At 49.3% G+C, this 27,856-nt stretch overlaps 2 protein-coding genes and 1 long non-coding RNA gene across 5 annotated transcripts in view; 2 read left to right on the top strand and 1 right to left on the bottom strand.

Annotated features, from left to right (window-relative positions):
- Ints3 (integrator complex subunit 3) overlaps positions 1-21,319 on the top strand; it is a 43,116-nt gene extending 21,797 nt beyond the window's left edge. Inside the window, exons 7-30 of one of the 2 annotated variants that reach the window (XM_020166286.2) lie at positions 872-1,034; positions 1,937-2,066; positions 3,718-3,815; positions 5,667-5,858; positions 6,917-7,004; positions 7,505-7,584; positions 8,020-8,111; positions 8,453-8,559; positions 9,304-9,423; positions 9,757-9,886; positions 10,355-10,409; positions 10,650-10,753; positions 11,244-11,288; positions 11,481-11,600; positions 15,020-15,173; positions 16,118-16,186; positions 16,958-17,033; positions 17,770-17,883; positions 18,205-18,253; positions 19,260-19,427; positions 19,704-19,804; positions 19,995-20,067; positions 20,272-20,428; positions 20,528-21,319. In XM_020166286.2, coding sequence (XP_020021875.1) covers positions 872-1,034; positions 1,937-2,066; positions 3,718-3,815; positions 5,667-5,858; positions 6,917-7,004; positions 7,505-7,584; positions 8,020-8,111; positions 8,453-8,559; positions 9,304-9,423; positions 9,757-9,886; positions 10,355-10,409; positions 10,650-10,753; positions 11,244-11,288; positions 11,481-11,600; positions 15,020-15,173; positions 16,118-16,186; positions 16,958-17,033; positions 17,770-17,883; positions 18,205-18,253; positions 19,260-19,427; positions 19,704-19,804; positions 19,995-20,067; positions 20,272-20,428; positions 20,528-20,605 — 2,563 coding nt within the window. In that variant the 3' untranslated portion in view covers positions 20,606-21,319. The remainder of the gene's footprint in view (positions 1-871; positions 1,035-1,936; positions 2,067-3,717; positions 3,816-5,666; positions 5,859-6,916; positions 7,005-7,504; positions 7,585-8,019; positions 8,112-8,452; positions 8,560-9,303; positions 9,424-9,756; positions 9,887-10,354; positions 10,410-10,649; positions 10,754-11,243; positions 11,289-11,480; positions 11,601-15,019; positions 15,174-16,117; positions 16,187-16,957; positions 17,034-17,769; positions 17,884-18,204; positions 18,254-19,259; positions 19,428-19,703; positions 19,805-19,994; positions 20,068-20,271; positions 20,429-20,527) is intronic. The other variant, XM_020166287.2, reaches the window with a different exon arrangement.
- Positions 21,320-21,616: 297 nt separating this feature from the next.
- Positions 21,617-22,697, bottom strand: LOC141413911 (uncharacterized). The gene is made up of 2 exons (XR_012438932.1): positions 22,565-22,697; positions 21,617-21,827 (listed from the first exon to the last, which is right to left on the bottom strand). It is a non-coding gene; the product is annotated as an uncharacterized lncRNA (long non-coding RNA).
- On the top strand, positions 22,568-27,421 carry Slc27a3 (solute carrier family 27 member 3). Of its 2 annotated transcripts, none has more exons than XM_020166289.2 (10): positions 22,568-23,372; positions 23,723-23,932; positions 24,248-24,406; positions 24,864-24,988; positions 25,225-25,419; positions 25,529-25,619; positions 25,761-25,959; positions 26,477-26,574; positions 26,707-26,837; positions 27,105-27,421. In XM_020166289.2, exons 1-10 carry the CDS (start codon positions 22,721-22,723, stop codon positions 27,279-27,281), a joined length of 2,037 nt encoding a protein of 678 aa, XP_020021878.1. In that variant the 5' UTR covers positions 22,568-22,720; the 3' UTR covers positions 27,282-27,421. The 2 variants fall into 2 exon arrangements, with proteins under 2 accessions (XP_020021878.1, XP_073904155.1); XM_074048054.1 differs by having other exon boundaries at positions 23,023-23,372; positions 23,701-23,932.
- Positions 27,422-27,856: the final 435 nt, after the last annotated feature.

Raw genomic sequence — 27,856 nt, 5'->3', positions numbered from 1 at the left:
CCCAATTTTCATACTTGGAGACAGCATTAGGATTTTAGGACTCCTCCTGCTATGTAAAAAAATCCTTTTAAAGCGCATAATGGGGTATATGGGAGCAAATAATTTTTCATTACACTATTTTCCCTTGGGAAATTCTAAAACTCCTGGGGAAATGGGCTTTGCCATCCAAAATCAGATTCTCTTTTTCAGAATGTGATTTAGGGCAGGTGACTCATTGTCTGAGGGTAGCATCACTGGTTATAGAGCTAGGGAAAGATTTATAGCATGGTAGGCTGCTACAAGCTTGATAGAAGGGCTAGCACAATGTGTTCTAAGAACTCCATGTCCCAAAATGGTCTTGGGAATCCCCAGAGGTCCTTCTACCACACTTAAGAGCTACTGACTTACAAACTTTCCCCCATAACTAAGTCAGGGAGAAACTGACATTGCTGTTCCTAGTACCTCACACATTACTTGGCACATGATAGACACCTTGTAAATGTTTCAATCAGTGCAAAAACAAACAAAATTATTTTATTGGAAACTACATAAGTAATTCTGTGTGAAGAGGGATTATTTTCATTCTGTACCTATCTTTTTTTTTTCTTTTTTTCCTGGTACTGGGGATTGAACCCAGTGCCTCACACATGCTAGGCAAGCACTCTAACACTTGAGGTGTGCACCAGTCTTTGGCACCTAGTAGAGAAAATTAGTAAGTTATCCTTACCTTAGCTGGTTGGTAGTTGAAGATAGATAATAACAGCATGAGTAATTAAGCAAAAAAAAGTACCTTCTCCCAGTCTCTGATCATCACACATTTCTGAGGCACTAGAGCCAAGTCCAGGCAGGTGAATTGGGAGGATGAGTGGGTTTAGACTGACTATAGGTATAGTATCTTCCCTTCCTGCAGGGAGTGGGTGCTGAAGAGTAGCATCCTCATTGCCATGGCTGTTTATACATACCTCCGCCTCATCGTGGACCACCATGGGACGGCCCAGCTCCAGGCCCTGAGACAGAAAGAAGTGGACTTCTGTATCTCACTGCTTCGGGAACGGGTGAGGGAAGAGGACAAAATCAATATGGAGAAATGAGACCCAGGATGGGATACCACTATAGATTTTATCCACTTGGGCCAGAGATGTCGTGTTAGAGATGGAGATAGTTCAATATCTGGTGTTTTTTCACTATGTTTAGACAGGCAAGGGGAGAAATGAAGAGGAATCAGTGTGGAATAGCCCTAGTTACTAGAAATGCCACCTGGCATTCTGGAAATTTTTTTGGTCAGTTTCAAGAACATTGCTTACGATAGACACATTTGTGTGTCTACTGTTATGGCAACCCCCACTTCCCAACTGAGTGTCATGGCTGATAAGATTATGGTTATCTACTATCATATCTCCCAAGAGAGACATCCTAGAGCTACACTAATACGGTAGCCAGCCACTGGCCGCATTTGTTGGCTTCAATTAAAATTAATATCAGATAAAATTGTAAAATTCAGTTTCTTATTGCATTAACCACATATTGCTAATCAGTATTGTTTGGATTGCACAGGTATATATCATTTCCATTACCATGAAATGTTCTATTAGACAAGGAGTTTGAGGTAGGGTGTCTGAGGCTTGACTTTCCAGTCTCATCCTTTTGGAATTTTATTTTCTTTTGAATTGGATGAAACAGTTCTGTTTGGAGAGGAGAGTAGATTAGAGTGAAAGCAATAGGACTTCAACACTTCACAGTAACCTTATCCTTGATTCCTTGTATCAGTCCTCAAATAGCCAATCCCTTGATTTCAAAAGAAATCATACAGTCCTTTCAATCCTCTTTCCTTCCCTCTTAGAACATATTGTTCCTTCGTTTTCCCTCCAGAAGGTATACAATCTTTGTTTTTATTCTCTTTCCTGTTCCCCTGCTTCTACCTCCTACCCACCCCCCACCTCCCCTCTGCCCCATCAAGTTCATGGAATGTTTGATGATTGGTCGGGACCTTGTGAGACTACTTCAGAATGTTGCTAGGATACCAGAATTTGAACTGCTTTGGAAAGATATAATTCATAACCCTCAGGCCTTGAGTCCTCAGTTCACAGGTAAGTAAGAACCTGGGCATTCTATCCTTGAGTTTTTTTTTTTTTTTTTTTTTTTTGCGGTACTGGGGTTTGAACTCAGGGCCTCATGCTCTCTAGGCATACACTCTACCACTTGAGCCACTCCACCAGCCCTTCCCATTCTATCCTTGAAAGGGGGCAGGTCAGTGTATATATCCTGTGTGAATCAAGAGGGCAGAGTTGGTGGGTAAGAGCTTTGGGAGTCAGCTTAAGATAGGACAGGCTTTGCCAAGTATAGCTGGATGTGGGAATTGCAGAGGCACAGAATAATTCATGTGGTTCCTAGACAGACCCTACTTGGCTGGCACCAGCTGTCATTACTCCTAAGAAAAAAGTAAGATGGGCTGGCAGAGTGGCTCAAGTGACAGAGAACCTGCCTAGCAAGCTCAAGGTCCTTGAGTTCAACCCCCAGTACTGCCAAGGAAGAAAAAATTGAGATAGTGAACTGTGATCCTCTTCCCTTTCTAGCTGTTCTTGGCTCAGGAGGTAAGCTGATGACCATTCTCCAGCTTTACTGACTCAGGCAGGGAGTTAAAGGTCAACTCATGAGACTGAGTCAGCAGACAGTCTAGAATTAGTCCAGTAAGAGATGGCCCCCTGGATTAGAGATGTAGCTCAGTGGTAGAGTGCTCGCCTAACTTGCATAAGGCCCTGGGTTCAATCTCCAGCACCAGAAAGGGGGAAGGGGGAAGAGAGCTGGCCTCTCCCTGGGATCAGTCTGGCCTTTAATTCCAAGGTTCCAGCTTGGCCAAAATTCTCTTTAGGGGAGAGAAAGAATCTCTGTGCTCCCCCCTGACAAGGTCCTTATGATGTCCCTTTCCCTTTCCCAGGGTCCTGCTATAGTCTGAACAATCACAGCTTTGCTCTCCACCACTATCGCTGTATCTCACTTACACACACACACACACACACACACACACACACACTCACACTCACACTCACACTCACACTCACTCATCCAGGACCTAGGAAATAAGGAAAGAAGAGAGGAATGTGCTACCTAATATTGCACTGTTACCTTGAACATATATCAAGTTCTTCTGAGTACCTCTTCTGTGTTAGGCTTACATATGTTGTTAATTCATTTAATCCTCAGGACAGCCTTGTAAGATGGATATTTTATTTTGCCCATTCACAGATAAAAAAACTGAGATTCAAAGAGATTAAGTAATTTGCTCAAGGCCACACTGTTAGTTAAGTGACAGGCAGGATTTGGATCCAGCTCTTTCTGAATTCTGAGTTATGGTTATACCCTATTGCATTGATCCCAGAATCTAATAGTGGAACCATCAGGAGCAATAAGCCAGACTAGGGTTTCCCATGTATTCTTAACTTTTCCACCTATTGACAACTGTAGTAATGTGTATAGGGGACTCCAGAAGGTCAGCAGAAGAGAATTAATGTAGCTGAGATGTGGTTGGGTAGCCATGGGTACCTAGGCTTGACCTCCTTTGATCTGGTTTTATTTATTTATTTATTTATTTATTTATTTATTTATTTAGATCTGGTTTTAGAATTGCCCCATGAGCAAGGACTATTGTCCATCAGGACCTGGCTCAGGTTCTCCACTTGTCTTCCAGTTTTGTCTGGTCCTCAGGCTTCTCTTTCCTCTTCCCTTCCTCACATGGTTCAGGTATTCTACAGCTTCTTCAATCAAGAACATCCCGAAAATTCCTAGCATGTCGACTAACTCCAGACATGGAGACAAAGCTCCTCTTCATGACATCTCGGGTAAGCTGACCTTTTTTGCAGCAGGAAGAGGAGATGCAAGTGCTAGTTGAGTTTCTTGCATCTGTCTTCAGATCTGTTACCACTGAGTACTGACCCATGGAGTCACCAGCCTAGCTGCTGGCTGCTTTCCTTTATTCATTCTGTGCCTACACATTGCACATGGTGCTATGGATTTGAGAGTACATTGTTGAGTAAGAGAAATGGAATTCTAGCTCTTTTGAAGCTTTCAGTCTTATCTAAAGGAGTCATACCAAACTGTATACAAATGATATCATTTACTAGTATAAATTGTGGTTTAAAAGGGTAGAGTGGGAATGTTCATTCTGCCAGTGGTTCTTCCAGGGGACCATGCAGTGTCAAGAAGAACTCATTGGCCTTTTGGTTTCTAAACATGGCTGAATAGTGGTAGAACTGCTTGCAGAACATGTTATAGATAAGTCCCACTCTCTCAGAGAATCTGACTGAGGAATCTGGTTTTAGCACTTAACAGGCACTGGCTATTGTTAGTGTGACATTAGAGAACCACTACCCTAGCTAGTTTTCAGATTTCCAAGACTTCCCAGAGAGTTGACAAGACCTGGGCTGTCCTTTGTCGTAGCCAATAATCAAGTGTTATAATTTAAATTCAAGTTAAAATTGCTGGGCGCTGGTGGCTCATGCCTGTAATCCTAGCTACTCAGGAGACAGAGATCAGGAGGATCACGGTTCAAAGCCAGTCTTGGCAAGTAAGTTCTCGAGACCCTGTCTCGAAAACACCAATCACAAAAAGAGCTGGTGGAGTGGCTCAAGGTGAAGGCCCTGAGTTCAACCCCCAGTACTGCCAAAAAAAAAAAAAATAGTTTGAGAAACCCTATCTCGAAAGTACCTAACACAATAAGGGCTGGTGGAGTAGCTCAAGGTGTAGGTCCTGAGTTCAAGCCAAAAATAAAAACATTGTTGGGTGCTGGTGGCTCATGCCTATAATACTAGTACTCAGGAGGCAGAGATCAGGAAGATTGGAGTTCGAAGCCAGCTCAGGCAAATAGTTCACAAGACTTTATCGCAAAGAAAACCCAATACAAAAAAAAAGGGGCCAGTGGAATGGCTGAAGGTGTATGAAGGTGTAGGCCCTAAGTTCAAGCCCTAGTACCACAAAAAAAAAACCAAACAAACAGGGTTTGTAGAGTCTGTGCCTTGAATAATGTTCTTGTTAGGTCACTTAGCATCAGGAAGCTTTTCAGTGCATGCTAAGTGATGAATAGACTCAGCCTTTGCTCTCGAGAAACATTCCTTGTTGACCGGTGATCCAATAAAATGAGAAAAGATAATTGATGTTTATGATGAGAGAATCAGTGACTAGCACAGGAGTAAGGAGCCAAGAGTGGACTAGTTGCTGTTGTGGGTATTGTGGTGTCAGGTTGGCAGGAGTGAATGCATCACCAACATGCAAGGCAAGCTAGAAAAACTATTTTTTTTTTTTCAGCTGGGACTGGGGTTTGAACTTGGGGCTTTGTGCTTGCAAAGCAGGTGCTCTACAGCTTGAGCCACACATCCGGTCCATTCTGCACTGGTTATTCTGGAGATGGGGGGCTCAAGAACTATTTTCCCAGGCTGGCCTTAAACTTTGATCCTCCTGATCTCAGACTCTCAAGTAGTTAGGATTACAGGCGTAAGCCACCCACACTTTAATAATTTTTAAAATCAAGGGGTACCCTCAAAGGAGAGCAGATTTGAGAGACAGAATGAGCTTATGAATAAGCTGTGGAAAGAAATGGAGGTTTAGGTCAAGTCTAGAGTTGAATGGTGCTTATTTTCCTCTCCTCAGGGATTCCACTGCCCCTTCCAACTTTCTTTTTCCAACTTCTTCCCCAGGTGCGATTTGGTCAGCAAAAGCGATACCAAGATTGGTTCCAGCGCCAGTACCTGTCAACCCCAGACAGTCAGTCTTTACGCTGTGACCTCATTCGATATATCTGTGGAGTAGTCCACCCTTCTAACGAAGTACTGAGTTCGGATATCTTGCCCCGATGGGCCATCATTGGTTGGCTCCTAACAACATGCACAGTAAGCAGCTAAGCATGGGATAGAGGATATTGTGTGGTGAATGATGCCTTTTCCATCGTGTTCCCATGTTCTCATAATCCTTTGTGACTCTTCAGGGACATCTGAACCCTAAAGGCCTTTCACTGTGGTCCCTTGAATGTCTCAGACTTTTGCCTTGCCTCCCTTTGTGTCTCTAGAAATTTTCTTAACTCATTCTCATCTGTGTTTGGGATTGAACAGGCTCATCTACCCCTGTTGTCAGCTCCCCAAAGCCTAGATTTCTGAGGCATTTCTGCCATTTTCCTTTTAGCTTATCTAGAAATCACACTTATTCCTTTGAATTGTTCCTTATCCAGGGTTTGCATTCTAGATGTGTGTGTGTGTGTGTGTGTGTGTGTGTTTTGTTTTTGAGACAGAGTCTCACCATATAGCCTCAAAGCTAACAATCCCCCTGCCTCAGCCTCCTAGATGCTGGGATAGGGTTTGCATTCTTTAGACCCTCACCTTCATGCTTTTGACATTGGCATTAGATACTTCCCTTCTCCAAAGTATGAAGCCATTTCCATCCCTGTGTTTTCTACCCTGTGCCTGGTGGGAAACTGTCCATTCTCTGACATGTAGCTGCCCCCTGAACTCTTCTAAGCAGTTCCTCCTCCCCTATCTAACTAGGTCTTTGGAATGTGCTGATTCAGATATGACAACAGGCTGTTCCTAGTGGGTTTCTTCTTCAGGAATGTGCCTGGGAAGGGCAGCCAGGCACTAGTGCTGAAGGTTGCCTCAATTCAGAGTAATCAGTGAACTCTTAGATATTCTTTGTATGGGAATTAGGGGTGTGTACTCCTGGATGTGTGAAGAATTCAGGCCAGTCCTTATCCAGTTGGTTGGTACTGTAGGGTACTCATATGCACAAGGTAACACAAACTTGTGTGCCCCTTTACCCATATGGGGTTCCACCCTCTTCCACTGGGAGCTGAGTTTCATAGATGGAGCAGCCAAATGGGCCCTGGAATTTGCCCTGATCCTCAAAAGGAAGGGAACTGGCAGATAAAACTAACCTTTTTTTCCTTTCTCCTTTCCAGTCAAATGTTGCTGCTTCTAATGCCAAACTGGCTTTGTTTTACGACTGGCTGTTCTTTAGTCCAGACAAGGATAGCATTATGAACATAGGTATGTGACTGAGACCAGGCAGCGCCACTTCCCCATCCCCCAACCAACCCCCCACTGCCTTGTTCTGGTGACAGCAGTCATAAATCTCAGGGCAGTGTGGAGTGGAGGTGGCTTATCTGTGAGCAGTTCCGTTGTTCCTCCTCCATTCTCCCTTGACCTACAAGAAAAATTGCTTTGATCAGGCCATGCAATCACACCACCCCCTTCTTCCCATAACCTTATGCTTGGGCTTCTGATGGGGAGGGTCTGGGCAGAGGAAAAGGCTGTGCTATGTCCTGTTTTTCCTTTCTTCATACCTCCCTTCTCCAAGCTGAATGCTCAAGACAAGAAGAGAGAACAGTGGTGTTTTTTGGGGGGGACGGGGGTGCTGACTGTTCTTGGATCTGCTTAGTGAGAATGTGGGGAATAGACACAGCACTCCCCAGAGTCACTCATGTATACTGATGTGTGTTTTTTGGAGATGGAAACAGTGTTTGATCCTTTAATTCCATATTCTCTAGAGCCAGCCATCCTGGTCATGCATCACTCCATGAAGCCCCACCCAGCCATCACTGCCACACTCCTGGACTTCATGTGCCGTGTAAGTGCTATGGCCCTTTCTCTTTCCCATTCCTGGATGAGCAGAGGAAGGTGTATCTCTGCTGGTCTCCCAGTGATTGGGTCTTCCCAATGTGCCTTGACTGTGGGAAGTCAGGTGGTCATGAGTCCTACTCCCCAAGTTAGTGAACATCCCTTCCATGTTCCTACTATCAGTAGATGGATCGGCCTTTGTTTCCCTGGTGTTTCTCAACCACAAGATGATGACCAAAAGTAGAATCTAGTCTCCTTGAGGAGCAGATGGATCCACTAAGAATGTCCTGTCTTTGTAGCCTATGGTCAAGAACACTCCAGTCCTCTCCGCATCCATACTATCCCAGTGTCTCCTGACCAAAACTAAAGAAACATTTTGGATCTAGTCCAGCAGAACACTGTGGATGGAGTCCTGTGCTTATTCTCTCCACTTCTTCCCTTCCAGATCATTCCTAACTTCTATCCACCATTGGAGGGCCATGTGCGACAGGGTGTCTTTTCCTCCCTCAACCACATTGTGGAAAAGCGGGTGTTGGCGTAAGGAATTTTTGCGAAGGGCCTGGGGAGTTGGGAAGAGGAGGTTCTCCCATTTCTCATTGGCTCCAGTCCCCTCTAGGTCAGACACATCCAGATACTGCCATACCACTGCTAACCCTTTCCCTGACAGGTTTAAAAAGTAGGGGCACATGTTTTCTTGACTCTTAAAGGAATTTCTCTCTTCATCATACTCTAAAGGTCTTCAGATACCTTCCTGTCCCCTTTGGCCCCTATGAAGGATCTGAACATGACCTAGTTGTAGTGATTGGTCTCTCTTTGTCTCTGTGTTGAGTTAGAAATGAGGAGCTCTGTTGCTGACCTTCATTTGTGTTCCCTATTAGACACTTGGCTCCTCTGTTTGACAACCCAAAATTGGATAAAGAGCTGAGGGCCATGCTTCGAGAGAAATTTCCTGAGTTCTGCAGCTCACCCTCCCCACCTGTGGAAGGTATGGAAGCCCTTTCACCCTGTCACCTGTGTCAAAAGACAGAGGGAGATATATCTAAGGTGCAGAGTAGAGCTCTGCTTAGGATGTCATCCCTGGGGCGTTCTCCCTTCTGTGGGAAAAAAAAAAACAACTGTCCATTTCAGTTTTTTCTTCCCCCAACTTCTCAGCTATCCATTTTTTTGTTGTCTCCCTTGATTCTCTTCATCTATTCTTACTTTTTTTATTCATTGTTCTGGCTCTCTTAACTCTTTTTTTTTTTTTTTTTTCTTGTTAATCCCTTCTTGTTAAGCAAAATGCTTTCATGGAATGTTTATCTCACTTTAACTTTGTCCATCTCTTCTGTCTTCCCACCCCTTGGTTCTGGCCCCTGATGAGAGGTTGTCACATTGGGTGTCAAATTTTGCTTCTGATTCTAGGTTGCTATCCCTTGGCCCCCTCCCATACTTTTTTTGTTTTTAGATAATGGCTTAAGCCAAGCACTACTTACCCATTTGGTTTTACATTAAAAAGAGCACTAGGTCTTATCCATCCTGAGCCAAGCTCTTCTATTCCTGATAGCATCTCCCTGCAGGTGATGAAGGGTTGCAAAGACAAGATGTTTGTCCTTCCAGGATCAGTAATCCACTTATGCCACAAATTCCATATTCTCCCATTGCCCTTTATTTAGTCTCCCCTTCCCAGAAACACAGGGCATATCAGAGGACACAAGAGGCCATCAGGGGTCTTTCTCTTTTCACTCCCAAGTCAAAATTGAGGAACCAGTTTCCATGGAGATGGACAACCACATGTCAGATAAGGATGAAAGTTGCTATGAAAACGCAGAGGCAGCCTTCAGTGATGATGAGGAGGATCTCAATAGCAAAGGTGAGGCTGGCAGCAGGGGTGGTTTGGTTTGGCAGCCCAAGAGGACTGTTACACAGGAGCAGCCTGCCTACAGTCTTTTTATCCTACCATATCCCTTTCAGTTAGTTTTGTTAACAGGATTATTGGGTGAGACTCAAGGGTGCAGAGCCTTGCACTAAGGGCAGGAGGGTAAAAAATGTGGTTCCTGCCCATTTGTGGGTAAGAGGTGGGGCACGTGCAGTCAGATACTCACCGCATTGAGTGAGCAGCTGCATATCAAGAGCTCTGAGGAAGGGACAGATACTTCAGGGGGATGTCTGGGCAAACTGACTTCTTTCCTCACCCCTCCCTCAGGAAAGAAGAGAGAGTTTCGCTTCCACCCCATCAAGGAAACGGTTGTGGAGGAGCCAGTCGATATCACTCCTTACCTTGACCAGCTGGATGAGTCTCTAAGGGACAAAGTGCTCCAGCTACAGAAGGGAAGGTGGGTACAGACCCTGCCCCTCAGAGGTCCAGTTCAGGCTCTCCCTGCTGCCTAGTAGGTGTAGCAGGGTGATAGGGCGTGGAGAGAAATAGGATGGGGTGTGTGGAAAGGTAATCAGAGCTTCCTGTAAAATGTCTTTAGCAATTTATGTTGGGGAGTCTGGGCTAGTTGTGGGTGGCCCTGTTCCTTAACACTTCAGGTTCCCACTCCCTAGATTCTGGGGATAACAGCCTCTGAGAACTGAAGCAGGATGGATGGGGATTTCCCTTTTCTTTGAGCCTTTGTCCAGAGAGCAGCAAATGCTGCCCAAAAACCTCCCCCACCCAAGTGGGAACTTTACACAGAGCTTCTTTGTTTTGTCTCAGTACATGTGAGTATGTGTGTGTATATGCACACTGTTAGGAGAGTGTGTCCTGCCCTCTGCTATCATTTAAGTCCCTGAGATTTCCTCTCACTTCTGTACTGCAGTGATACGGAGGCCCAGTGTGAGGTCATGCAGGAAATCGTGGACCAGGTCCTGGAGGTGAGGAGGAACCCGGTCCCTTAGGGAGGAAGCAGCCCAGCCTGCCCTGCTTAGAGCTTCCCATCGCAGATGTCTTCCTGGAATCTGACTCCTTCCTTCCCCTTCCCTAGATGTCCCCTCTGATCGGGGTTAGGGAGTTTCCTGATACCGGAGGTGGCAGCAGATGAACTCAGCAACTCTGGGGCAGTAAGGCTTGAGTATAGGTCATGATACCCTCCTTTCCCTTGTCTCACCAACCAGGAAGACTTTGACTCGGAGCAGCTGTCTGTCCTTGCTTCCTGCCTACAGGAGCTCTTCAAGGCCCATTTCCGAGGGGAGGTGCTACCTGAGGAGGTCACTGAGGAGTAAGGCTCATCTTCCCTAACCCCCTGGGCCTCAGGAGACAGAAGTGTGCTCTTATGGCCTGAGTCCAAGAGGCACTTTGCTGTGGATTTAAAGAAAATAATCTGTTCACTTGTTTCAATTCTTAGATGTGCTGATTTGTTGAATGAAGGTTTATTTTTGTCTGTTGGAACTCAGATAGATTAGCATCCTGCCCTGCGTTTTCAGCTCTGCTTCAGGGCCAGTAGCTCCAACCTTTGCTGCTTCAGGGTGGGATTGGACCATGGTCTGTACTCTTCCTGAAGGGCAAGAATCTCACCTTCAGTGAGGATGACAACCTCAGATTGTAGTTCCATGTTAGGAGCCTGTTTTCTCTGTTACCAAGCCTTAGGGCAGCAGGAGGTATGCCTTTTGGATAGGAAAGGAGCAGGCTAGATGCCTCCTCCTCCATACTACCTGCCTGCAGCCACCCTTTTCTCACGAAGAGTCTCACATGTAACCTTCCTCTTGTAGATCCCTGGAGGAGTCTGTAGGGAAGCCTCTCTACCTAATATTTAGGTAAGCACCCAACTGAGGAGAGACTGCTCTGCCCTCCATCCTCCCTAACAAAGCACATAACAGCCCTGTCCTGAGTCATGGGGCTCCCTTTCCAGGGAGGAGGAGGAGGTATGCAATGGGAAGCAGCCCTTGCCACCGAAGCTTTTGGGAAAGCCTGCCCTGAGTAATGTCTTTCCTCCTACCTGCCCCTAGGAACCTATGCCAGATGCAGGAAGATAACAGCAGTTTCTCTTTGCTTCTGGACCTTCTCTCTGAGCTATATCAAAAGCAGCCCAAGATAGGCTACCATCTGCTTTACTACCTGAGGGCCAGGTGGGTATGGTCCCCATGTTCACAAGGTGTCAGGGAGCATCCTGAAAAGCTAGTCTCTCTCATGCACACTGATTCTCCCATCATTGGCTGTCATCACCAGCACAGTCTATGGTGTTTGTTCTTTTTTTAACAATAAATGTTTATTAAAGGTTAGGGGAAAGAGTTACAAACAGCCATGATGGGCCAGGTATAAGGCAGAAGGAGATTGGGGAGAGAGGGAGAGAGAGAGGGAGAGAGGGAGCTATGGTGTTTGTTTTGATGCTGGGATTGAACCAGAGCTTCATGCATGCTGTGTTATCATAGAGTTCTCACATCACTCTGACAAATACCTGAGAGAAACAACTTACAGGAGGAAAAATTTGGCCTGTGGTTTCAGAGGATTGAATTTAAGGTCAGCTGGATCAATTGCTTTGGGCCTGAGGTGAGGCAGAATATATGGCAGTGGATATGTGGTGGAGGAGGCTGCTCAATTCATGACAGCCAAGAAAGGTGAGGGTGATAGGAAGGGACCAGGTATAGGCACGATACTTTTTTTTTTTTTTTTTTGTGGTACTGGGGCTTGGACTCAGGACCTTCACCTTGAGCCACTCCACCAGCCCTATTTTTGTGAAGAGTTTTTGGAGAGAGGGTCTCATGAACTATTTGCCCAGGCTGGGTTCAATCTGCGATCCTCCTGATCTCCACCTTCTGAGTAGCTAGGATGACAGGTGTTTGCCACCAGTACCTGGCGCACAATACCTTTCAAAGTCATATCCCCAGTGATCTACTTCCTCCAAATACGCCCCACTTCCAGAAATTTCCACTGCTTCCCAATAATACCACACCTGGAATCTCAGATACTTGCAAGGCTGATGAAAGAGCATACAGAGATTGAGGCCAGCCTGAGCTGGACATGGTTTGGACAACTTCCAGGATATGTGCTTGTTCCTTGAGGGTGGTGCACCCAGAAAGGCCATGGCAGCTCGCATCCCTCCCCCATACTTTACCTTATGTATCTCTTCATCCCTTTCCTTTCCTTTCCTTTTTCCTTTCCTTTCCTTTCCTTTCCTTTCCTCTTTCCTTCCTTCCTTTCTTTTTTTTGTGGTACTGGGGATTGAACTCAGGGCCTCATGCATACGAGGCAAACACTAAACCACTGAGCTATATCCCCAGCCCCTGTTTTCTTTCTAATACTTTTTTTTTGGGGGGGTGGCAGTGGGGAGGACCAGTACTGGGGTTTGAACTCAGGACTTCATGCTTGCTAGGCAGGCACTCTACCATTTGAGCCACTCAACCAGCCCTCTAATATCTTTCATAATAAAACAAGTATTTCCCCAAAAAAAAAATTATGGGCCCATCAGTGGATTAATCCATAGATTAGGTCACAGCCCTCTTGATCCAGTTGCCTCTTAATGATTGAATCCACTTGTAGGGGACTAGGTCTTCAAAACGTGAGCTTTTGGGAAAATACGTCATATAAAAAGCATGACATGATAAGTGTGTGTATATTTGTTTATTTATGGTACTGGTGATAGAACCCAGGGTCTTGTGCATGCTATTTTTTTAAATAACATGTTTATTGAAATAGAATTAGAATATCATAAAATTCACCCTTTTAAAATGCATACACAGTTTTATTATATTAATACAATATATAATATATATTATAATATATATATTAATGTTTTTAATATATATACAAAGTTATACAAACTTCACTGCTGTCTGATTTTAAATACTTCATTGCCCCAAAAAGAACTTCACCCAGCCTTTGGCAACTAGTGTTCTGCTTTCTGTCTCTTACCAATTTATAGAGAACATTATTCTGAGCATTTTATATAAACAGAGTCAGAGAATGTGTGATCTTTTGTGACTCACTGTTTTCACTTAGCATGTTTTTAAGGATCATCCATGTTGTAAATGTATCCATTCATTTCTTTTTATGGCCAAATAATATTCCGGTATTCATTTATAACACAGTTTTTAATCCATTTTGTTTGTTGATGGACATTTGGGTTGTTTCTACTTTTTGGCTATTGTGAATGGAGTGTCTGTGATCGTTTATGTAAAGTTTTCAAAATCTTAGTTATATACCCCAGGACATCAAAACAAGAGCAGCTTTGTCTGATGGGTCGTACATGCAGTAGCTTTATTTTTACATTGGCCAGGAGCTGCCAAATTGTTTTCCAATATGCAACTATTTTACATTCCATCAGCAATGTGTGAGTTCCTCCCCAACCCCCACCCCCGAGTTTGAACTCAGTGCTCTACCCCTTGAGCCACACTTCCAGCCCTTTTTGCTTTAGTTATTTTCAGAGAGGGTCTTGTGTTTTTTTGCATGTGGCCAGCCTGAAACCTTAATCATCCTATCTCTACCTCTTGCCTAACTTGAGATTACAGGTGTGTGCCATCATACCGAACTCGTTTCTTGAGAAAGGGTCTCGTTAACATCCCTGTCCCCTCCCCCCACTGGCCTCAAACCATGATCCATCTCTGCCTCTGATGTAGCTGAGATTATAGGCATGTGCTGTCATGCTTGGAGAGAGTTCAAATTTCTTATCCTGTTCCCAGTGTTATTCTTTTTTGTGAGGGAGTGCAGGGTCTCCCTGTGTTGCCCAGTTTGGCCTAGAACTCCTAATCTCAAGCAGTCCTCCTGCCTCAGCCTCCCATGTTATGGGGTTACAGGTATGTGCTATCATACCCTTATAGAAACAGGGCCTTTCTGTATAACCCAGGCTGGCCTTGAACTCAGGATCCTCCTGCCTTGGCCTGTTGAATCCTAGAATTACAGTACGAGCCACCAGACCCAGCCTGTCTTCTCACTTTTTTGATGATGGTAGCCTTTAAAACATAAAAGTGGCTGGAAACAGTGGTACTCATCTGTAATCCCAGCACTCGGGAGGTGGAGGCAGGGGGACAGGAATTTGAGGGCAACATGGACTACATCAAGACCCTATCTCAAAAAATTTTTTTAAAAAGTGTTAAATTGTTATGAAGTCAAATTTACTTACCTTACTGTGCTTTTGGTGTCATAAAGATGCTCCTGTGTCTTTTACTAAGTGTTGTAGTGGTTTTAGATCTTACCTTCAGGCCTCGGAGCCAGTTTAAGTCTTGTATATAGTGTGAGGTTTTCCTTCCCTCCTGGCTAGAGCCCAGACAGTAGGCAAGCAAGCTTTCTCCTGACCCGAGCTTCACTCTGAGTAGTCAGTAGCTTCACAGATGGTGGTCAGAGCCCTGTCTGGAGCACCAGAGGCATGGGGAGAAGGAAGTATCTCCTGGCTCTTAGGTTGCCAGGCCCTTGGGGAAAGCAGGGAGAGACGTGGGATGTTAACACAGAACCTGCGGGGCAGACAGGTGATCCACAGTAGGAGTCTGCTCTGGGGCTTTCAGGGGTCTGGTGCTGGAGTCAGGCTGTGGCTAAAGCCAAACTGGTCTTACAGCAAAGCTGCCGCAGGGAAGATGAACCTGTATGAGTCATTTGCCCAAGCCACTCAGCTGGGTGATCTGCACACCTGCCTAATGATGGATATGAAGGCGTGCCAGGAAGACGATGTGCGGCTGCTGTGCCACCTCACGCCCTCCATCTACACAGAGGTCTGTGCTTCCACAGCACGTGTCCATACTGGGGTGGGGGGTGGAAACAATGCAGGGGGCTCACAGGACACAACCCACCTGAGTGTCACACACAACCCCACCCACCTCAGTGGCCACTGCTTCCCTCACCACAGCTGTCTCCTCCTTCCGCCTCTTTATTAAAGGTTGAAAGTTTCCTGAAGCACCCTACAGCCCTATCCTTTGGTTCAATATTGTGAGAGTTGGGATCTGGATCTATATACTTGGCCCCATGGTTTGAACCCAGGACAGGCCCCAAACCAGATCCTTATTCATCTCTCCCAAGTCCTCCTGCCCTGTGATGGCTCACCCGTCGTGGTTCTGTAGCAGAGACTCACTTTCATTTCCCCTGATTGGTTGGAAGTCTCTCAGAAGTGGGACTGGGACAGCTCTTCCTCATTTCCAGGAATTGGGAAATGAGGGCCTGGGGTGTGGGCATGACAGGGAACTGTGATCTCAGCCACGCCTGGAAGGGGAGGGGCATAGGGACCACACATAAGATCCCTCCTTCCCTCTCCCACTCCAGAGGGAGACCTGTGTACCCCACACACTCCACATACATAGGGTCTCGCCTTCTCTTCGGCTGAGAGTATGCATAGGTTGGATTTCTCTGCTGCCAAGGATTTAAATGTTTGTTTTATTGCCACTCCCTCACAGAAATACACGTCCAATCCCTGTCAGCTCAGGCTTTCTCTCTCTCAGCCCCCATTCCTCTCTGTATGCACCCCTTGTGGTACACACACACCCCTTGGGGGCTTCAAAGGTTAAGAGTCCAAGCTTGACAGCTGTTGGATCTGTTTAGGGATTTGTATTAGGACTTGTGCCTGACTGACTCAGCCAGACCACTAGCTTGAGATAAGTTAGAGGAGGGGTGGTTATAAGGTGAAAGCCAAGGGGTCTACCCTAGTTTCCCTGTCTTTATCTAGTTTCCAGATGAAACCTTGAGAAGTGGAGAGCTGTTGAACATGATTGTGGCTGTTATTGACTCTGCACAGGTGAACCTTGACTTTGACATCCTCAAAGAGGGCTTGGAAGGTAGCCCTGGGGCACCCAGGGCTTCTGCTTTCTCTCCAGGCCTACAGAAAATAACTCGTGCCCAGCAAGTACTCTGCCTCCTGGCTACAGTTGGGTGCACATTAGGCCATGGGGGTTGTGAATAAAGAGTGGAGCCCAAAGGAGGCAGGAGGGTCAGGCTAATCCTGCCAAGTTTCCCTTATTTTCCATATTCATTGGGTAGTTCTGTTTCCACAGGGAAAGGTAGGGGATGGGGGGACTGTTGTGTTTTTAGCTCTCAAATGACCTTCCTCTTGGCTCCAAATGAAAATAGTTGGGCCATTTCTACTTGACCTTTCCACCATGCATGGAACTCTAAGAGATTATTGTAGGTTTGCTTAAATCCATCTCAGGCCTGGACTAGGTCTTCTTTTCTATTCCTGTCCACTCAGTTCCCACTCTCTAAAGAGAAACTTAGCACCAAGAGTCCTTCTTTTGCTTTTCCTTGCCCACACCTAGATTCAAGTCCAGTCTCCTTAGGCCCAGGCTAAGGCCAGGGAGAGAAGTTGCCTTTTCTCCTTCTAACATTAGGGTGTGTCGGTCCCCATAACTACTTTTGTCCCAAATAGGCTTGTGGTTCCCACTCAGACCTGTTGCTGTCTTACCAGCCCCTTCATCTTTCAGAGACTTCAATTTTCATTGTGTGCCATGCTGTACCCTCCACACCTTTAGTCTCTTCTAGAGCTAATGACCTGTCTTTTCCTCTTGCACAGCTTCAGGAGCTAGTCTGCCATGTGATGATGGGGAACCTGGTCATGTTTCGAAAAGACTCCGTCCTCAACATACTCAGTAAGGGACCAGGCTTTATAGGTATCTGGGAGAGGAAAGGGGCATCAGCCCTGTGTTTTTTTTCCACAGTAACAGGAAAGAGGTTCTGGGGCTGGGAAATTATGGGGTAGAATGTCATCCCGCCCTGCTGTGTGGTCTTGGGCCAGATCTACTTCTTGATCTGTAAAATGGAAAGGTTTACTCTTTTTTTCTTTGGTGGGACTAGGGTTTGAACTCAGGGCTTTGTACTTGCAAAGCAGGTCTTTATCACTTGAGCCACACCTCCAGTCCATTTTGCTCTGGTTATTTTGGAGATGGGGTGTCATGAACTATTTGCCTGGGCTGGCCTTGGGAAAATCTCAGCCTCTCAAGTAGCTAGAATTACAGGCATGAGCCATTAGTGCCTGGCTAGAAAGGCTTACTCTTGCCCCTCCAACCTTAAGGTTGGTGGGAGGGCTGGCGGAGTGGCCCAAGCAGTAAGAGCACCTACTTAGCAAGTGTGAGGCCCTGAGTTCAAACTCCAATGCCACCAAAAAAAAAAAAAAAAGGCAATTAAAGTTGGTGGGAATATGGAAGCCCTGTGACAACTTTATATATGTATTGTGTGGAAAGGGAAAGGGTCTAGGTTTAGGATCACTGTCTCTACCTCTCTACCAACCTTGCTGATATATTAGTAGATTAGTGCATGTGTGTCTGTGTCTATGTCTGTCTGTTTATCTGACAGAAGAGAGAGAAGTCTCTTCTCTGTCTCTTTCAGTTCAGAGCCTGGACTGGGAAACCTTTGAGCAGTATTGTGCCTGGCAGCTCTTCCTGGCCCACAACATCCCCCTGGAGACTATAATCCCCATCCTGCAGCACCTCAAATACAAGGGTAAGTAGAGCTGAGTGCTGGGAATATGGGAGAGGACACCCCAGTCTAGCTGGGCAAGGCTAAGGCCTCTAGGCTTCTAGGATGGGCCAGAGCTCTGCTCTCCCACACCAAGGCACAGAAGCTCTGCCAGTCACTTTTGCTCTGTAGAGGAGCCTTGTAAGCCTACATCTGACTGGGGCCTCAGGTGGCTCCAGGAGATTTTTCTTGGCTCTTGATCAGATTATCCTTGTTCTTCCAGTGGCTGTTGGGAGATAGGGAGGTGCCAAGATTCCATCCTGGAATGATGCATTTCCCTGAACAGCCTGTCCCCTTCCCTCACAGAGCACCCAGAAGCCCTGTCCTGCCTACTGCTTCAGCTCCGAAGAGAGAAGTGAGTTCTACCCTTGGATGCTCTTTAGTCCCTGTCCCAACATTCCAAGGGAATTCCATAAAGGGCTCCTGACCTGCTCCTTGTGTTGTTTGTTCCTGTCATTGACTTCTGCTATTCTGCCCCAGTGTGACTTACAAATAAGCAGCTCCCCTGGGATTTGGCTTCCTCTGACTTTACCCACCCCTGCCCACCAGGAGCTGCCCTCAGAGGTGGAGGGGTGGGGACCGGACATCCGTATTTCCTGCTGCCACAGCAATTCTAAACCTGGTGGCTCCTGTTCCCCTCCCCTATACTCCTCAGGCCACCACAGGTTCATCCAAGGGGAGAAAGGGTCAGAGAAGAGGGATCACACCCATTCAGTCCCTCATCCTGCACAGAACAGAGCCAGCTGGACCCATTACCCTGTCTGCCAAGGGTGGGGGTACACATGGAGAGAGGGCAGAAGACCCCTTTCTGTCAGTCAGGTTAGCAACATCTCCAGATAAATGGGATAATAGCTGTATCTTTTCCTTCCACCTGTTTTCCTGCCTGAGACACTAGAAATGGTACAGAATCCTAGAGGAAGTGGGAAGTTTTGAGGGCCTGTGGGGACTGTGGCTTCTAATCCTCCCCATCCCTCCCTTAAGCTAGATACCAAGCTGGCCTGTAGCTCCAACAGGGCCAGGCTGGAGAGTCTCCACACACTACAACCTGCCCTCCGTCCTCGCAGGCCCCTTCCCTGGCTGTTCTGGGGGAAGTAAGGGATTCGGTGGGCCTCCTTCCCAACACACAAGTGCCCGCCTACCACCACAGAATCTTACTTCTCGTTTCCTAGCTGCCACAGAGAATGAAACCAGGCATTCTTTGGCTCAGAAAGAAGGCGGGGAGGGGTGTGAGAATAGGAAGCCACAGTGGGACTGGGGTAGAGCCAGGCTGGAGGCTGGAGTTTGGGAAATAAGTGGGAGAGATCCAGCAGTTCCTGAGGCCAGCTTTGTGTGCACGGCACCCAGCACCCCCTTACCCACAGGCCCAGTGAGGAAATGGTAAAGATGGTGCTGAGCCGGCCCTGCCACCCAGACGACCAGTTCACTACTAGCATCCTGAGGCACTGGTGCATGAAGCATGACGAGCTGCTGGCCGAGCACATCAAGTCCCTGCTCATCAAGAACAACAGCCTCCCTCGAAAAAGGCAGAGGTGGGATGTACTGTTTCCCACGCATTGTCAGCAGGCATCAGCAGGGCAGTCTGACCCTACCCAGGGATCGTCCCAACCTAGTTTGTGGATGACATCTAGTGGCTTGAAGATATGTGGCATGCAGGACCACTGTGGTCTCTGCTGTCTCTCTGCAGTAGCACATCTCCCTTAACCTACCCCAGCCTTCTGCCTTAAGGAAGAATCCTGGTGGGTAGAGAGTGCCTCCAACTCCTGGAGGCCTCCCCCAGCTCACATACTGTCTTGGCCCCTGTGCAGCCTGAGAAGCTCCAGCAGCAAGCTGGCCCAGTTGACTCTGGAGCAGATCCTGGAGCACTTGGACAACTTGCGGCTCAACCTGACCAACACCAAGCAGAACTGTATGCACCCCACTCTGGTCTACTGTGGGTGGTTGTGCCCTGCTCAGACCCCTTAGGGCCAGGAGGGGGTGGGGACAGGACCCCTTGGACCAGAACTCAAACCTTTGGGAGAAAACAACCTTTAGTGCCATTTAATAAGCTCCCAAACATCTAATTATTCTTTCTGCTCTCCCTTTTCTTCTCTGCCTAGTTTTTAGCCAGACCCCAATCCTACAGGCACTGCAGCATGTCCAGGCGAGCTGTGATGAAGCCCACAAGATGAAGTAAGGCTCCTTTCACTTTTGGCCTTGAGAAGGAGTGGGAAGAAGGCCTAGGGTAGAAGAAACCTGGTGGGGACATAAGCTTAATGGCCAGCATGTCCCTGAGGTCGAAGAGAAGAGACTGAGACCTAAGGCAGAGAACAGGATGGGAAAGGGCCACAGGACCAGGATGCCCCCACTCTTTAGAGCTTCCTGCTTTTCCCTTAGATTCAGTGATCTCTTCTCCCTGGCGGAGGAATATGAGGACTCTTCCACTAAGCCACCCAAGAGCCGGAGAAAGGCAGCTCTGTCCAGTCCTCGAAGTCGAAAGAATGCCACTCAGCCACCCAATGCTGAGGAAGAGTCTGGCTCCAGCAGCGCCTCTGTAAGACTTGCACCCAGTGCACAGGAGGGAGGGAGCAGTGGGTGCAGGGGTCAGGGCCCAAAGTTAGTAATTGTTCTCCTCCCACCCCATCTCTTCCAGGAGGAGGAAGACACAAAACCAAAGCCCACCAAGCGGAAACGAAAAGGATCCTCTGCAGTGGGTTCCGACAGTGACTGAGGCCCTGTGTTCCCATCCCACCAAGCTGGACTGCCCTCTCCTCCCTGATGAACCCAAGGGTAACAGGGCTGGGAGTTGCAGGGAAAACACCTTTCCCCAGTCCTGCTCACCAGGGAAAGGTGGCCCATCCTGAAAGCTGCCATGCAGCCTCTGCTCTGCCCCTCCTGTCCTGGGGCATCCAGCACCCCCCTTCAGCTGTTCCCACTGATATTTGGGTTCTTGTGGTAGCCAGAGACTGTGTAAAACCACACCACAGTGGAAGTCCTCAGCCTCTGTCCCCCCCTCAGCTCCTCCTCCAGTCTCCAAAGAACCATTTGGACAGAGAGGGAAATGTTGGGCAGAGAATCTGGGATGAAAGCAGATGCTCAGTGTGTGAGTATCCCTTCTGCTCCCCCCTCAGTCTTGATTTGCTCCGAACAGACGTTCTGTAGTCACCGTGCACATGACAGTGTGAAACAGGCACCTCACCTGGCATGGTCAGTGCCTATCCACACAGATGCCACAAGCCTTCAGGAAGGAACCTGACAGGGTGATTCCCAGCACCACATGTTGTGCCCAGAAGCTTGGGTTGGCCTGAGGTTGACACCTCAAGCTGGGCCAGAGCCCAGGGGAGTCCCAGAGGCAAGTCCCTCAGAACTGTCAAATGGTCCATTTCCTTGGTTCTGTTTTTGCTTTTTTTTTTTTTTTGGCAGAGATAATCGAGTTTTAAAAGTTGTTTTTAAATGACAATAAAGCAAGCCAGAAAGTCTTTTGTGCAAGAGTTGCCATCTACCCTTACCTGTGTGTGTACAGGTGGTCTCAGTTTAATTGATACTGCTCCTTGAGGCTTCCCAACTGCCTGCCTTTTGTCTGTAGCAGGAGAGACTTGGCTTTGCCCTCCCCCAAATCCTTCCCACTACCAGTGGAGGTGTGAGCCAGGCACTGACCTGTCCCTGGGGAAACTGATTGCCCTGTAGGCAGATGTCTATCTTTGCCCATTGCTTATCAAGAAACTGCTCCTCCAAAAGTTAGTATTTGTCCAGCTCACTCCAGTTTATTAAGTCTGCTTGCTTACCAACTGCTCAGCAAGGAGGGAGCTTCACCTTGTGTTTAGAAGGAAAAAAGTGTGTCTGGGGGGGAGACCCTTTTCCAGTCTGGCCACTTGTTGGTTCCCGAGTACCCCCAGAAGAATTCCTTGGCTGTGCTTTTTGTTCCCCTCCTGTCCAGAGAGATTGGAGACCTGCTGAGGAGAGAGGAGTGAGTTGGGCTCAATGCAGATAGCTCCTTTCATTCAGCCTGCACTGCTACCTGTTTAGCGAGCCAGGCTCTCCACAACTTCAAAGCTGCTACTCCTTTGAAAACCTAAACTATCAGAGGCCCCTTTTTCCTTCCTTTCTCCTTCCCCAGTTTCCACTGCCTCAATTAAAGCCAGCATGGATGGATGGCCCAATTACTGTACCCTTGCCCAAAGGGTGGGACTTCCGTCATGGCCCTGCAGAAATCTAGCAGTCTGGGCCTCCATCTTTCCCCTACTTAACTCTGGGGCCCCCACCCACCTCCTGGAGGTACTACTGCTGCTGGGAGCTGGAGGGAACGCATGGGTCTAGCTGTCATGCTGGGACATGCAGAACCGATGGGCCAGGGGCCAAGTTTTTCAGTTTCCTTTGAGAGAAAGCAAAAGAAACCCTCCTATCACGGGTGAAAATGAAAACTTGAGGGAAAGATGGACTGCGGCCCAAATGCCCTGGCTCTTAGACCGGTACACCACAGTCCAGCCAGAAGCCTAAACCTCCCAAGAGGAGAAAACTCAAAGCGGGACGTGCACGACCCTGGGATTGAGAAAAGGCTTCAGCACGCCCAAGACATGACAAGAGTGCAGGCCGCGAGCTGCCGGAGAAGTCCGGGAGCGAATGCCTAGGGCGGGGCGTAGGCAGTGGGGAGGGCCGTGAGGCTGAGCCGCCCCCCCCGATACACACTCACTGGTGGGGGCGCTGGGTGGGAAGGGGCGTGTTGCCAGCGCACGCGCGCTCCCGCGGAGGCGAGATCTCAAGAACGAGCGGGCCGTTTTTCAAGAAGGGTCACTAGGGTGGTTTGCGTGTATCGGGAGCCGAACGGTGCCGAGCGGAGGAGGGCACCATGGCTGCCCTCCTTCTGCTGCCCCTGCTGCTGCTGCTGCCCCTCCTGCTGCTGCTGAAGCTCCACTTCTGGCCTCAATTGCGCTGGCTCTTGGCGGACTTGGCCTTCACGGTCCGCGCTCTCCGCTGCAAAAGAGCTCTTAGAGCTCGTGCGCTGGCCGCGGCTGCCGCCGACCCAGAAAGTCCCGACGGGGGCTGCAGCCTGGCTTGGCGCCTTGCGCAACTGGCTCGGCAGCGCCCCGCACACCCCTTTCTCATTCACGGCACGCGGCGCTTCAGCTACGCGGCGGCGGAGCGCGAGAGCAACCGGGCTGCGCGCGCCTTCCTGCGCGCGCGGGGCTGGGGCCGGGGCTGGGGCGGCGGAGAGATAGAACAGGAGGCGCAAGGCGCCAGAGACGCAGCGGCCGGAAGCGGTGCGGGGCTTGCGGAATGTGAAGAGGATGGGGCGGCCAGAGGTGGAGGAGCTGCGACCCCTCTGGCACCCGGGGCGACCGTGGCGTTGCTTCTCCCCGCCAGCCCAGAATTCCTATGGCTCTGGTTCGGGCTGGCCAAGGCTGGCCTGCGCACAGCCTTTGTGCCCACCGCCCTGCGCCGAGGTCCCCTGTTGCACTGCCTCCGCAGCTGCGGCGCGCGCGCGCTTGTGCTGGCGCCAGGTAAGATTGGAGCGACAAACTGACCAGGGCGGGGCCAGCCTTCCCCCACCCCCAGCTCCGCCAGAGATGTGTGTCTGGGTTAGGAAGGGGCCTGGGCTAGTCCTGGGCCTCGGGAGCCGAACTATCTATCTTCCTGAGGGCAGATAGGAGTCTTTGAGTTTGCGAAGGGATGGTGCTGAATCTGGTCCCCCCAAGGAGTCGGGCTCCAGGTCCCAGACCCTTGATGGAATGTCTATACTCTCCATCCTCATCCAAGAGCAGTGTGGAGAGGCTCGGGGAACTTGGCTAAGGGATGAGAAAGGTTTCTGGGTGGGGCAGAGCCGCAGAGCTGTGCTTGCCTACCTTTCTAGAGTTCCTGGAGTCCCTGGAGCCCGACCTGCCCGCCCTGAGAGCTATGGGGCTCCACCTGTGGGCTACAGGCCCAGAAGCACAATTTGCAGGAATTAGCGATTTGCTGGCTGAGGCAGCAGCCCAAGAGAATGGGCCAGTGCCCGGATACCTCTCTGCCCCGCGGAGCATAACGGACACGTGCCTGTACATCTTCACCTCTGGCACCACGGGTAAGGTGCTTCCCAGAAACTAAGGTAGAGGAAGGTGGGGTCTGGGAACAGGAACTGGGACCTCTTCAGCTTCCAGGCCACTCTTTCAAATTTCCAAGGAAGGATGCCCATCCCAGACACAGCCTCTCTCTTCAGTCCTCCTCTCCACCTCCTCCAAAGTAACCCACATTTCCAGGACAGCCTTGCCTTCCTCCTTCCTATGTCAGCTTCTGTTCTCTTTCTTCCTCTCTCTATGGGATCCCTGGCAGGGGACACAGACCTAGGGCTTGGGGCTCAGACCCTCCCCCTGATAGCCCTCCTTGTGCCACCCCACAGGCCTCCCTAAGGCTGCTCGGATCAGTCATATGAAGATCCTGCAGTGCCAGGCGTTCTACCAGCTGTGCGGTGTCCACCAGGAGGACGTGATCTACCTTACTCTCCCACTCTACCACATGTCTGGATCCTTGTTGGGCATTGTGGGTTGCTTGGGCATTGGTCAGTCTCCCCCATGCACCTTGACTCATCAAGTACCCACTGTAGCATGATTTGTTGGGGATTTGTACTGAGTTCTTAACGGTAGAGAGGAGGCAAGCCCTACTCTCCAGGACCCCCTGGTACGGAGGTACCCCCTCAGGTCCACAGACTGAGCAGTCAGGGAGGCTTGCAGTTCACACAACTCCAGGCTCAGCGACAAAGCAAGAGTCAGTCTAGGAAGAGGCAGATAGAGAAGGATGTGGGACTTGGGAACCAGGGTACCAGGATGGAATAGTTGGGCTTGAGAAGCAAGAGAAGGGCATTAAAAGAAAAGGAAGCCAGCATGGCCTACTGAAGGTGTGAGTCTGCCAGCAGGTCCTTCTCAGAGAATAGCACCACAGGGAAGGCTGGTGTCTGGGAAGGTAAGGTTGAACTCTTAACCTCATCTCCTTCCTCCCACCCTCCGCACTTCTGACAGGGGCCACCGTAGTGCTGAAGTCCAAGTTCTCAGCTGGCCAATTCTGGGAGGACTGCCAGCAGCACAGGGTGACTGTGTTCCAGTACATCGGCGAGTTGTGCCGATACCTCGTCAACCAGCCCCCGGTGCGTAGGCAAAGCTGCTGACACAAGGCTGGGTCACAGGGAGCAGGACAGATGACGGAGACAGTGAGGCCGTTGTCTGGAAGTTGGAGGGAGAGGAAGCATGGAGTCTGAGATGGCATAGGCCATCTGATGCTTGGGGTGTGTGAAGGAGGTGACGGTGGGAGGGTCCCAGGGGATGAGGAATAGGGGCAGTCACCTTGGTGTTGAAGCTCCTGCCTCTCTCCCATTCATCTCAGAACAAGGCAGAACATGGCCATAAAGTGCGGCTGGCAGTGGGCAGTGGGCTACGCCCAGACACCTGGGAGCGGTTTGTACGGCGCTTTGGGCCCCTGCAGGTGCTAGAGACATATGGACTGACAGAGGGCAATGTGGCCACTTTCAACTACATAGGACAACAGGGAGCTGTGGGACGTGCCTCCTGGCTTTACAAGGTGAGGGGCAGACAGGAATCTGAGAACCCATGGAACTAAAGGGCTGGAACAAAGTGGGGGCTCATCCCTGCAACCAAAATGACCCGGTGCTGGGTCTCCCTTCCCCTAGCGTGTCTTCCCCTTCTCTTTGATTCGCTATGATGTCACCACAGGGGAACCAGTTCGGCAGGCCCAGGGGCACTGTGTAGCCACATCTCCAGGTTTGTGCTGGTCGGGGGAGGGTTATAACCAGGGTGGTGAAGCTGGCAAATGAGGATTAGAATTGGTGATTAGGATGGAGTGGGTACCAAGAGGCTCTGGGTGAGGTAAGCAGCCATTCCTGACCCCAGTGACTCTGCCAGGTGAGCCAGGGCTGTTGGTGGCCCCAGTGAGCCAGCAGTCCCCATTCCTGGGCTACGCTGGGGGGCCAGAACTGGCCCAGGGAAAGCTGCTGAAGGATGTCTTCCAGCCTGGGGATGTTTTCTTCAACACCGGGGACCTGATGGTCTGTGATAACCAAGGCTTTCTTCGTTTCCACGATCGTACTGGAGACACCTTCAGGTACCTGCTCATAACTTTCTAATTTTTTTTTTTTTTTGAGGTACTGAGTTTGAACTCAGGGCCTTGCACTTTCTAGGCAGGCGCTCTACCACTTGAACCACTCCACCAGCCTTGCTGCTCTCGTTATTTTTGAGATGACGTCTCATTTTATGCTTGGACAAGCCTAGACCACCATCCTCCTATGTATGCTTCCAGTGTATCTGGGGTGACAGGCATGCACCACCACATCCAGCTTTTTATTGATTGCCATAGGGCCTCTCAAACTTTTTGCCTGGACTGGCATTAAACTGTGATCCTCCTTGTCTCCACCTCCCAGCCACCTAGGATTACAGACATAAACCCAGACATCTGATCCCTGTGACCCAAGCCTGTGCTTCCTAATTTTCCACCCAGGTTCATGTCCGTGTCTTGTTCTCAGATCTCATAAATATCAGTCCCTATGACAGTGGCATTTCTCCCCGCTAAGCTCCCAAGCCCTGGACCCAGTCCCCCGTTTCAGATGTCTCTTCTCCAACAGGTGGAAGGGGGAGAACGTAGCCACCACTGAGGTGGCCCAGGTCCTTGAGGCCCTGGACTTCCTTCAGGAGGTGAATGTCTATGGAGTCACTGTGCCAGGTGTGTAGGCATGGAAGGTGGGAGAGGTGATTGGCCCGCCATCCTAGATGGGAATGCTTGGGCACAAGGAGCACAGGGCTTTCCGGGGGTCAGCCACGGAGTGGTCACGCTGCTGCTTTCCACACCTGCCAGGGCACGAAGGCAAGGCTGGAATGGCAGCCGTGGTTCTTCGTCCCCCCCACGCTCTGGACCTTGTGCAGCTTTACACCCATGTTTCTGAGAACCTGCCACCTTATGCCCGTCCTCGGTTCCTAAGACTCCAGGTAATTGATTCTGCCCCACCCCTCACCCCACAGATGTACAACAGTTCTTCAACTCCACGAAGGGACCCCACGTAAAATACTCCGTGAAGAGAAGGAACAACTCCTTCCCAGCCAGGCTGTCCATGCCCTGTTCTCTGCCCTGTCATCTCTTCCTCCCCTTAACTTTACCTCATGTCCTTTCCCCAGACTTTCCCCTTAACAAAATTCTTGGGCAACTCATCTGAACCAGCTGGGCCTACGGCTTTTGTTACCCCATCCTCTCCCCAGGAGTCTTTGGCCACCACTGAGACCTTCAAACAACAGAAGGTTCGGATGGCAAGTGAAGGCTTTGATCCTAGCACACTGTCTGATGTCCTCTACATTCTGGACCAAGCTGTGGGTGCCTACCTCCCTCTCACACCTGCCCGGTATAGCGCCCTCCTGGCTGGGGACCTACGAGTCTGAGACCTTTCGTACCCTATGGGAGGTACTCTGAGGGGTACAGGCCATTGTGGGTGATATTAGGGGTGGCAGGGATGTTTTATATATCAATTGTCATTATTTTGTAATAAATGGGGCCAGAGGCAGTCTGGATGTCTTTCCAATCTGCGGTATCCTTCTCTTGAGTCTGTGTATGGAGCTGCTTTCTCCTTGGAGCCACAAACCCTGATTTTATGTGGGCCTGAGCCTGAGGTCTGGACCTTGCTCTCTCCTCTCAATGTGACCCTATCCAATCCAGGTTCTGGGAAGGGCCCTAGTGAGTGATATTTGTGCTCTGGTGAATCCTATACACCCTCTCTTGAGGGCAGGGCCCTCACTGCTGTCTGGGAAGCTGGAGGGTCCTAAGGTTTGGTTCAAGAAGGACAGAGGCACCCAGAAATGCTGCCCCCTATCACCAGCCCACACTCCTCCACAGCATCAGGTGTGGTTAGGGCCTGGGGAAGTCCCAATCAGGCAAAACAAATTTAAGATTAGGGGTGTTGGATGGCCTCGAGTCTCCTCCCCCTCACAGCTCTCTGAGAAGCCAGTCAAGAGGGAAA

Source organism: Castor canadensis, chromosome 11 (assembly GCF_047511655.1).
Source record: "Castor canadensis chromosome 11, mCasCan1.hap1v2, whole genome shotgun sequence".
NCBI classification, from domain to species: domain Eukaryota; kingdom Metazoa; phylum Chordata; class Mammalia; order Rodentia; family Castoridae; genus Castor; species Castor canadensis.
The sequence above is the reverse complement of the archived record's forward strand: the minus strand, read 5'-3'. Positions and strand labels throughout refer to the sequence as shown.

What these genes read in the sequence shown, in the direction of transcription:
- Slc27a3 (XM_020166289.2), top strand. Translation starts at nt 22,721, where the DNA reads ATGGCTGCCCTCCTTCTGCTGCCCCTGCTGCTGCTGCTGCCCCTCCTG. An exon ending in GTGCCTCCTGGCTTTACAAG is followed by an intron (nt 25,420 to 25,528) that starts GTGAGGGGCAGA and finishes CCCTTCCCCTAG; the next exon opens with CGTGTCTTCCCCTTCTCTTT. An exon ending in CTGTGTAGCCACATCTCCAG is followed by an intron (nt 25,620 to 25,760) that starts GTTTGTGCTGGT and finishes TGACTCTGCCAG; the next exon opens with GTGAGCCAGGGCTGTTGGTG.